At 34.7% G+C, this 11822-nt stretch overlaps 1 protein-coding gene across 1 annotated transcript; it reads right to left on the bottom strand.

Annotated features, from left to right (window-relative positions):
• Positions 1–11348: 11348 nt before the first annotated feature.
• LOC126962345 (60S ribosomal protein L26-like) lies at positions 11349–11822 on the bottom strand. Its single transcript, XM_050803186.1, has one exon. The coding sequence runs from the start codon at positions 11784–11786 to the stop codon at positions 11349–11351; it is 438 nt and encodes a 145-aa protein (XP_050659143.1). The 5' UTR covers positions 11787–11822.

Genomic DNA, 11822 nt, shown 5'->3' on the forward strand with positions numbered 1-11822 from the left:
CCTGCTCCCTGAGAATTACTGACCCTGCAATCTTACCAGTGCTGAGGCTGAGGCTGAGAAACTCTCGGTTGATCTCATTTACTTCAGGCACTCCCTAGAAGCTGGTCATATTTTGACTCCTGCCTGCTGAGCGTGGGTCTGAGTCATGACAAGAAAAGCCTTGGCATGTGGAGCCAGGCTGTGCCCACACAACATATGCAGCATGCGTGACTCTACTTTGGAGGGCCTGAATGAGGAAGACTCTAGTGCCAAGTGATGAAATGAGAACAATTAGTAGAGAGCTCACTAAATTTAGCTGCTTTTCCAAAGCTTACAAGAATTTTAAAGGTTTTCCATCAAAAAACAGAAGTCTTACAATATATATTGTTAGATTTTCAAGTGTATCAGCCTTTAATACTTTCAGATGTCTTAGGATTCATCTGTAATTATTATGCTTTATTACCTAGTCTTATTTTCATGAACCCCTTCTCACAACATGGCAAGTTACAATATTCTATGGAAGTAAATGTAAAGCATGTTTTATTTGCTATTCTTGTGCATCAGTATGATATGGAATTAGCTACTAATAAATTCATGGCTTTCACAGGAAAATAATTAGGCAATGAAATTCCACACTTTAAAAAATTTATTCCGTGTGCATAGCATTATATTGTTACTTTATATTAATGTTAGCATTTTGAGTTAAGCTCGTCTCATTAATTATAATCTTCAAGAGAGTGTGGACTAGGTCTTTCTCATACCTTATACAAACCCACATAGATACAAGTAGAAAAAAGGCTGGTTAAATACTGGTCAAGTTGTAATCTAAGCATTGAAATACATTTAATTTCTGTTCAGTAATTTTCGTCAATGATAAAGAACAGGCAATGATGTTGTGATGTTATATTCATTTGATACTATAAAAACACTGCCTCAAGTCAGTGAGCTTTCCAGGGCCTTACTTAAATAAGTGACATAAAAATATATGTTTACTCCAGAATACCAAAAGAGCACTTAACAATGAAAATTAATTACTTTAATTACATTTCAATAATTATAGTACCTAACTTCATTAATTATTAATACAGTGTTTCCAAATACATCACATTTTTCTTTGCTTACCAAGAATGTCTTTGCTTATAAAGACCTGACAAAATGTTTTTAAAGACCAAGTTGTAAAAATAATTTTATCTTTTCCATCAAAAATATATTTAGGAGGGAAATGTGATATACGATGAAACCTTTACAATGTCCAGGGCCTCGAGGGCCTTCAAGTGACAAGTAAATCTAAACCTTTGTTTGCTATTCTGCCTCTTTTTATTATTTTACTGAGGTTACCTCCTAAGATGACAAGAAAGACTTGCTGCTAAAATTTAAATAACATTAGCAATTTCACATATCAAATGCTGAAGTGAAACATCTGTAGTCAAAAAACACAAACTCTCTCTCAAGCCTCATTGGGAACCAGAAAAAAAAAATTATTAATGATGCTTTTCTTTTTCTCCCCTGTAGAAACTATTATTACATTCTGAATCAAGAGTCAATGTCTTTTATTGACAATGCATAACACATCCATGCACGCTTGATAAATCAGGAGTTAACCTTTGTTTCTTTATAATTAGGTTATATCTCCAGTCCAGGAAAAAGCGATTTTTGAATGATAGGTTAATTACTATTTGCTTGTTTGAATGAATATATCAAATAAAAAGTAGTGTATTAAAATATTCATGTCCCTGAATAATTAATTAGCTAGTTAGAATGGTAGATCATCTATGTCTGCAGAGAACCTGAGCTGATAGTCAAAGAAAAAAGAAAACAGAAGCAAACAGAAGCAAATGTCAGGTAGAGTTGTGATTCAGAATCATATGAATACAGCCAACCCTTATAACTTACTTTAAAATGTATCCTAGCCTACCTTTCTGAGGAAATAGAGCTTAAAATGAGTTTTAGAAAAAAAATCAAGTGTTAACGTATATTGGGTGTAACAATTTTTCAGGGCAGTAAGAATGAGGAAAATATACAGTGAAAGGGAGAAAAATGAGAAGCAAAAGAAGGTGACTTATTGTCGTTGTAGCCTTCAAGACAAGCTACAAGGTGCATTGTGGAAGAATAGAGTGGTAATTTATACATCAGTAAGTCTGATGATGGTTTCCTACTTCCCATTAGTCAAAATTTGCCATATAAATATTTACCCAATCTTCAGGTTGTCTCAACTGGCCTCTTGGCAACTAGTGGGCAAATGTCACTTTGCAAAAGCAGTAATAGCAGGGGAGACACTGGGCGCCCCACTTGAAGATTGGCCTCCATCAGAGTAACAGTGCTGGAAATGTGCCACTCAGACAAGTAGCTGAGGTGGGCTAACCAGGCACGTATATAGGAGACAAAGCTGAGAAAATCTGAGGACACACATATAATTACTGAGAGAGGTAAAGCTTTTGTGAGTTGCATCACTCATAGTATACTTTTGTTATGTATGCATGTGTATGCATGTGTATTATTATTATTATTTTTTAACAATATGGAACATGGTAACTGCCCTTGAGGGAGGGACATTGACAGAGTCAGACATCTTTAACTTTACAGGGCCTTGTGGATATAAAAAAAACAATGACAGGTTTTGAGTCTGCCCTCAAGGGTATTACAGTGAAGCTGAAAGGAGGAAAAACGTTTTTTAAAGTAAGAAATTCTCACAGATTGCTGACTACTAAAATGATAACAAAAGACGTAAGTCCCATAGCGTTACAAATGTGATAGACAAATTCAAATGTATTAAGTGAGTCCTTTTCAGTAAGCAAACTATTTTTCAGGAAAACGATGTAACTAATATGCCATTATGCCATTAGGTTATCCATAAGTAAAGTCCTTATCTAGTAGTCTGACAGAGCTTAAACATACCAGATAGAAAACCAAAACACTCAACAAGTGTTTTTTTCTATTTTCTTTCTTATTTTTTTTTTTTTTGAGACGGGCCAGGATGGTCTCGATCTCCTGACCTTGTGATCCGCCTGCCTTGGCCTCCGAAAGTGCTGGGACTACAGGCGCCCGCCACCATGCACGGCTAATTTTTTGTATTTTTTAATAGAGACGGGGTTTCACCATGTCAGCCAGGATGGTCTGGATCTCCTGACCTCGTGATCTGCCCGCCTTGGCCTTCCAAAGTGCTGAGATTACAGGCTTGAGCCACTGCGCCCGGCCAGCACTATTTTCTTCACGTAAAAAATATGCTAAATGTGAGTAGATTATTTTAAAGGCACTATATCTCTGCATTTAACAAATGAAAGAAAGGCTGCTTTTTACTTTGCTGTAAGCTTGGATTAACAACTTAAAAATATTTGTGATTGTCCATTTTCTGGTGGTATTATGGTATAACATTACCTAAAAGTTTGAAAAGTTACAGAAAGGATAGTTCATCTCAGTAATTGCCTGACTTACGTTTCCATGTGGATGTTTTATTTATCATTACAGGCCTAACTCTATGTCATTAGAGAAAGAATTACATATTACCTTAATTCAGTAAATGTAAAACATTGATTTAAATAATCATATCTACCAAACCCATCATTCAATTACACATACAGTGGGTGTGCACACACACAAACATACACTCAGCCATTGGGAGTGTATAAATTATTGACTTAAATTTTATTGTTACCCTTCTGAGTAAGTGTATATATATGTCCCTGTTCGATATATATTATATACTAGGGATATGTATATGTGTATATCCCTAGTATATATATATGTGTATATATTTAAAACATATATAACATATAAGCAAGGTATACAACGTGATGTATGAGACACATATATATAGTAAAATGATTACTGTAGTGAAACATGTTAACGTATCCATCATCTCACATAGTTACCCAATTTTTCCTCCTGGTGGCAAGAGCAGCTACAATTTACTCATTTAGTAAAAACCCTGAATACAATATGCTATTATTAACTACAGTTCTCATTGTGTACACTAGATCTTTAGACTTGTTCATCCTACACCTTTGCTACTTTGTGTCCTTGGACCCTACGGTGTTTTCATTTTCTCTCTGCCCCAACCCTGCTCCTTGTAACAACTGTTTTATTCTGTATCACTGCAGAAATGCAAATCAAAACAATTGTGACATATTACCTCATGCCCATCAGGACAGCTATTATCAAAAGACAAGCAACAAGTGTTGGCAAGAATGTAAAGAGAAGGAAACGCTTGCACACTTATGAGTAGTACCATGCATCAGGAGCATAGGTGAGATTATGAAGTAAAGCGATGAGAAATCTGAAGAGACTAGCTCCTTGTACAAAAAAAACTGTAAAATCACACATTCACAAAATCTTTGCTCTATTTTTAATGCATAATTTTAGAACACTTCTATATTAGATTCTCTAGCTTACTTTAGAAATTTTGAGTTAAGTGATGGTTGTTTTTTGCCTAAGGAAATTTGACAATACACGGGGAGGCCCACTTGGTGGCCAGAGCAGCGTGTAAGAAGCAAAGGTGGCTGAGCTGGACATCCACGTGAGGGTAGGGTTGCCTGACTTAGCAAATAAAATACAAAATCCTCCGTGCAATTTAAATTTCTGAAAATCTTTGTATAATTATGTCCTGGGCAATATTTGGGGTAAACTCATATAAAAATAATTAGCTTATATAAATTAAAATTTTACTAAACATTTTGTTGTTTTTATTTAAATCTGATATTCCTACATGAGGGTCAACCTGGTGTAGAGAGTCCAGCCCAACCACTGGAAGAAGTGTGTTCTTTAAGGTGTGTTAACCCAGCACGCAAGGTCAAAGTCCATTTCCGGGGGGCTGATGTGAAATATCAGAGCCTGAGTAGAGTGGAAAGAATGTCTATATGCTCAAAAATACGATTTTCTAAGCACTGTTTTCTAAATATTATTTCCCACTAAAAGGAACTAGGGCTATTTGGGTAAATAACTAAGAGAAACATGCAAAAGTATTTTGGGATGAGGGACCATCAAGGTGGAAATGTTCTCTAATAGGGTCCATTTTTTTAAAAAAAGGAAATCAAACCTCTTTGTACTGTACCTCCACTCTTATTTAAACAATTATGTTTCTGATTATTTTAAAATGAAAGAGAAGAGGCATAACATTGCATAGGCATATATAAAAATTTGGAAAATACAACAGATTATAGTAATTCCGTTTAATAGCAAGTAACAAGCAAATTACATATTTTAGATAGGTTCAAAACTATGCTTAAATAGACAAATTAACAATAGTAATTGGGGATTTCAATACACTAATTTCAACAATTGTTGGAACAACTGGACAGAAAATTAGCAAAGATAAACAAGTCTTCAACAATATCAAAAACTTGACCTACTAACTAGATCTGCTCTACAGATGTCAAACTGACATTTATAGAACACTTTATCCAATTCCTACAGCACAGCACATACATTCTTTTCCAGCACACATATAACATTTTCCAAGATATGCTATGTGCTAGGGCATAAAACTAGTCTCAATAAATTTTTAAAAATTGAAATAATGCAAATGTTCTTTGAGAGCCATGAAACTAGACTCTGCAATAGAAAGAAATCTTAGAAGCCCCACATATTTGGAAATCAAGTGACATACTTCTAAATAAACTATAGGTTAAAGAAAAAAATCAAAAGGAGAATTAGAATATATTTGGAATTAAATGTAAACAAAAACACCACATCAAGAGTAACTGGAAGCAGTTAAAACAGTGCTTGGTGGAAAAATTTAACTCTAAATATGTATATATTTTTTTCAAATCTCAAACCAGTTACCTAAAAGGGATTCCTCACTAACTCATTTTATGAGGCCAGCATCATCCTGATACCAAAACTTGGCAGAGACACAACAAAAAAGGGTAATTTCAGGTCAATATCCTTGATGAAAATCGATGAGAAAATCCTCAATAAAATATTGGCAAACCGAATCGAGCAGCACATCAAAAAGCTTATCCACCATGATCAAGTGGGCTTCATCCCCAGGATGCAAGGCTGGTTCAACATACACAAATCAATAAACATAATCCATCAAATAAACAAAACCAATGACAAAAACCACATGATTATCTCAATAAATGCAGAAAAGGCCTTCGATAAAATTCAACAGCCTTTCATGCAAAACACTCTCAATAAACTAGGTATTGATGGAATGTATTTCAAAATAATAAGAGCTATTTATGAAAAAACCCACAGCCGATATCATACTGCATGGTCATAAGATGGAAGCATTCCCTTTGCAAACTGGCACAAGACAAGGATGCCCTCTCTCACCACTGCTATTCCACATAATATTGGAAGCTCTGGCGAGGGCAGTCAGACAAGAGAAAGAAATAAAGGATATTCAAATAGGAAGAGAGGAAGTCTAATTGTCTCTGTGTGCAGATGACATGATTGTATATTTAGAAAACCCCATCATCTCAGCCCCAAATCTCCTTAAGCTGATAAACAACTTCAGCAAAGTCTCAGGATACAAAATCAATATGCAAAAATCACAAGCATTCCTATACACTAATAATAGACAATCAGAGAGCCAAATTATGAGGGAGCTCCAATTCACAATTGCTACAAAGAGAATAAAATACCTGGGAATACAACTCACAATGGATGTGAAGGAGTTCTTCAAGGAGAACTACAAACCATTGCTCAAGGAAGTAAAAGAGGACACAAACAAATGGAAAAACATTCCATGCTCATGGATAGGAAGAATCAATATCGTGAAAATGGCCATACTGCCCAAAGTAATTTATAGATTCAATGCCATCTGCATCAAGCTACCATTGGCCTTTTCACAGAATTAGAAAGACTGCTTTAAATGTAATAGGGAACCAGAAAGGAGCCTGTATAGCCAAGACAATCCTAAGCAAAAAGAACAAAGCTGGAGGCATCATGCTACCTGACTTCAAACTATATTACAGGTCTACAGTAACCAAGACAGCATAGTACTGGTACCAAAACAGATGTCTAGACCAATGGAACAAAACAGAGAGCTCAGAAATAACACTACACATCTACCACCATCTGATCTTTGACAAACCTTACAAAAACAAGCAATGGAGAAAGGATTGCCTATTTAATACATGGTGTTGAGAAAACTGCCTAGCCATATGCAGAAAACTGAAACTGAACCCTTCCCTTACAACTTATGCAAAAATTAACTCAAGATGAATTAAAGACTTAAACATAAGTCCTAAAACCATAAAAACCCTACAAGAAAAACCTAGGCAATGCCATTCAGGACATAGGCATGGGCAAAGACTTCATGACTAAAACACCAAAAGCAATGGCAACAAAAGCCAAAATTGACAAATGGGATCTAATTTAATTAAAGAGCTTCTGCACAGCAAAGGAAACTATCATCGGAGTGAACAAGCAACATACAGAATGGGAGAAAATTTTTGCAGTCTATTAATCTGACAAAGGGCCAATATCTAGAATCTACAAGGAACTTAAACAAATTTTCAAGAAAAAAGCAACCCCGTCAAAAGTGGGCAAAAGATATGAACAAGCACTTCTCAAAAAGAAGACATTTAAGTGGCCAAAAAGCATATGAAAAAAAGTGCATCATCACTGGTCAGTAGAGAAATGCAAATCAAACCCACGATGAGATACCATCTCATACCAGTTAGAATGGCAATTATTAAAAAATCAGAAAACAACAGATGCTGAAGAGGATGTGGAGAAATAGAAACATGCTTACACTGTTGGTGGGAGTGTAAATTAGTTCAACCATTGTGGAAGACAGCGTGGCAATTCCTCAAAGATCTAGAACCAGAAATACCATTTGACCCAGCAATCCCATTACTAGGTATAAACTCAAAGGATTATAAATCATTCTACTATAAAGACACATGCACATGTATGTTTATTGCAGTACTATTCACAATAGCAAAGACTTGGAACTAACCCAAATGCCCATCAGTGATAGACGGGGTAAAGAAAATGTGGCACGTATACACCATGGAATACTCTGCAGTCATAAAAAGGGTCGAATTCACATCCTTTGCAAGGACATGGATGAAGCTGGAAACCATAATTCTCAGCAAACTAACACAGAAACAGAAAACCAAACACTGCATGTTCTCACTCATAAGTGGAAGCTGAACAATGAGAACACATGGACATAGGGAGGGGAACATCACGTACCAGGGCCTGTCAGGGGGTGTGGGACTAGGGGAGGCATAGCATTAGGAGAAATATCTAATGTAGATGTCAGGTTGATGGGTAAAGCAAATGACCATGGCAGATGTATACCTATATAACAAACCTGTACATTCTTCACATGTATCCCAGATCTTAAAGTATAATTAAAAAAAAAAAAAAAAAAAAAAGGAAAACAAACTAAAGGAAGTCGAAGCAAAGTGGTAAAGATCAGGTGTAAATTAGTGAAATAACAACAGAAAACAATAGAAAAATAAGTGAAACTGAAAGTCAGTTGTTTAAAAATATATGAAAAATAGACAAATGTTTAGGCAGATTGACAAAGACAATAAGACAAAAATTCCTAAAATTAGGAATGAAAGAAGGAACACTGCACTGACTATAAGTAACTAAAAATATTTTAAGGTAATATTGAGAATAAATTTATGTCTACATATTACAGTACTTATGTAAACTGAAGAGTGCCTAGAATAACAAAACCATTACCAAAACTGATTTAAAAAGTGATAATAGGCCAAGTGTGTTGGCTCATGCTTATAATCCCAACACTTTGGGAGGCCAAGGAGCACTGATCACTTGAAGCCAGGAATTCAAACCACCCTGGCCAATATGGGGAAATCCCATTGGCCCAATAAAAATAAAAAGTTAGTCAAGAGTGGTGGCTCGCGCCTGTAATCCCAGCTACTCAGGAGGCTGAGGCACAAGAATCACTTGAACCCAGGGGGCGGAGGTTGCAGTGAGCAGAGATTGCACCACTGCACTGCTGCCTGGGCAACAGAGAGACTCTGTCTCAATAAATAAATAAATAAATAAATAAGCAATAATAAATATGGGTTTATTTATAACAAGTAAATACATTAAATTTAGAACAAAGTATTCCTGCAAAGGAAATTTTATACCTTAAAGACTTCATTGTGAATTCCATCAAATATTTAAGAAACAAATAATATCAGCTTTGTAAACTGTTTCAGAAAGTGGAGAGAGCATTTCCCCACTCATTTATGATCACACTGATAAAAAGAAAGGCAGTTCAATAACCCACGAATAAAAAAAATTAGAGATCAATACTTCTTAACAACATAAGCCCAGAAATCCCTAACAAAACATTAGCAAAATGAATCATCAACACATCAAAAGGATTATACAAAATAAACAAGTATTATTTATCCTAGAAATGCAAGGTTGATTTAACATCCCCAAATCAATTCATGTAGCACACCATACTAATAGAACAAAGGACAAAAGCAGATGGTAATCTCAATAGATTCAGAAGGAAACATTTACCAAAAATAGAACATCTATTTATAATACAAATTCTTAACATACTAGGAGTAAAAGGGAACTTCTTTCAGCTGACAAAGGAAATCCACAAAAACCTGTCACTAGCACCATAATTAATAGTGAAAGACGAATGTGGAACAAGCTAAGGATGTCTGCTCTTACCACTTTTATTCAACATTGTGCCAAAGAGTCTACCACATGTAATAAAGCAAAAACAACAAGGAAACAACAACAACAAAGAAACACAACTTACTGGCGCTCAAATTTAAGAAAAGAAGTAAAACTGATTTTATTCTTATATAGCCTAATCTTTTATATAGGAAATCCAAAAAAATCTAAGATTACATTATTATTGTCAATAAAGAGTTTGGCAAGCTCATAGGATATAAGATCTATATTTATATATTAATTATGGAACAGGAAAAATCAATTGTATTTTTATATATTATCAACTAATAATCTGAAAATAAAATCCGTTTAAAAACCTTTTGTTTTTAATAGTGTAAGGAGATATCAATTACTAGAAATAAATTTAACAAAAGACATACAAAGTTTATATAGTGAAAGTTAGTGGTAGTGGTGAATGGATAGACATAAGGTGCTATATCCATAGGATGGAATATTATTCAGCAATAAAAATAATTGAAATATTGTTACAGATTCATGCCATAAGATGGATGATCTTCAGAAACATTATGCTAGGTGGAAAAAGCCAGACACAAAAGACTATATATTATAAAAATATCGTGTGTAAATAAGAATGAAAAATGCCCCCACAAATCAAGTTTATAGAGACAGTGTAGATAACTGGTTGCCTGGAACTGGGGATGGGAGTAGGGATTGAATGCAAAAGGCTGGGAGTAATTTGGGGGTTTATAAAAACATTATCAAACTGGATTGAGGCGATAGTTGCACAAATCTAGAAATTTATTTAAAGTCATTTAATTTTACATTTACATTGGTTGAATGATATGATATTTAAATTGTACATTCATAAAGTTGATTCTAAAAAAGGATGTTTTTCCGTAACATATTTGCTAACATTTTCTTCCAATATGTGACTTGCCTTTGAATTGCCATAACTGTGCCTTTCACAGAGCAAGACTTAAACACGTTTAAATAAACTCTGATTTATCAAATTTTTATTTAAAAATCATAGCCTTGGTGTTGTATCTGTACCTCATTGCTAAACACAAAGTTGCAAATATTTTTCTTTTTCTGGAAGTTTTATAATTTTACATATTGAATTTAGAGCTACGATTTATTTTGTGTTAACTTTGTATAATATGTGAAGTATTGGTTGACTTTTCTTTTTCCCTTTTTTGCATATGGACATACGATTTATTCATTATCGTTTGTCTAGAAGACAATCTTCCTTCAGTGAATTTTCTTTACACCTTTTTTTACAAAATAGTTGGCTATATTTGGCTGGGTCTATTTCCTGGCTCTCTATTCTGTTTCATGGATCTATGTGCAATCCTTTTGCCAGTATCACATTTTCTTAATTACTATAGATTCACAGTAAATCTGAAAATTATGAAGTGTTAGTTCTCCAACTTTTTCTTTTTCTTTTTTTTAAAAAAAAGAAAAAAAGGCTATCCTAGTTTATTTTTTCTTATATATTTTATAATCAGATTTTTAAAAATCACAAAAAACTTGATGGAAGTTTGGATTATAATTATGTTAATCTATATACTAAATTGAGAATAATTGATATATTAAGAGAATTGAATCTTCCAGTGTAACCCATACAGAAATGATGGAAATGTCTTAGAGATGATGGGAATGTCCCACAATGGTCAATCATGTGGCTGCATTCGAATCAGTTTGGCGGTTCCTCAAAATATTGAACATCATATTACCCAGAAATTTATTTATTTATTTATTTTTGTTTCAAGTTTTAATCAAAGCTTGTATATAAGATTACTTTATTCCTGCATCTTCTCAATTGTTTTTCCCTTGTATTTGCCCTTTTCCTTTCCTACTTGGAGAGATTTGGCTTTCCGTTCAAGGATCTTTTTGCGGTCTTTGTCCAGTTTTAGCCTAGTGATAACCACCTTGCTGGGGTGAATGCCTACGTGGACTGTTGTGCCATTAGCCTTTCCCCGCTGCACCCATTCAGTGTAGATAACATATTTCTTCCTGTAAACCTGGACTACGTTGCCAATTTGCTGACCTTTATAGTGTCTGCGTACAAGCTGAAATTCATCATCCTTTCGGATGGGCATGGATGGCACGTTGTACTCGTGTCTCAGCTCTTTGGAAAGAGGGGAAGACATAATCTTCCTGCGAATGTGGGAAGGTGCATTGAAATGCCTTTTGCGATTCTTGCTTCGGTAGGAAGTCACAAAGGGATTAAACTGCATTTTGGCCGCTCCCGCTTCGGTGATGGCCGCAAAAGG

The sequence above is a fragment of the Macaca thibetana genome, chromosome 9, assembly GCF_024542745.1.
Source record: "Macaca thibetana thibetana isolate TM-01 chromosome 9, ASM2454274v1, whole genome shotgun sequence".
In the NCBI taxonomy this organism is placed as follows: Eukaryota; Metazoa; Chordata; class Mammalia; order Primates; family Cercopithecidae; genus Macaca; species Macaca thibetana.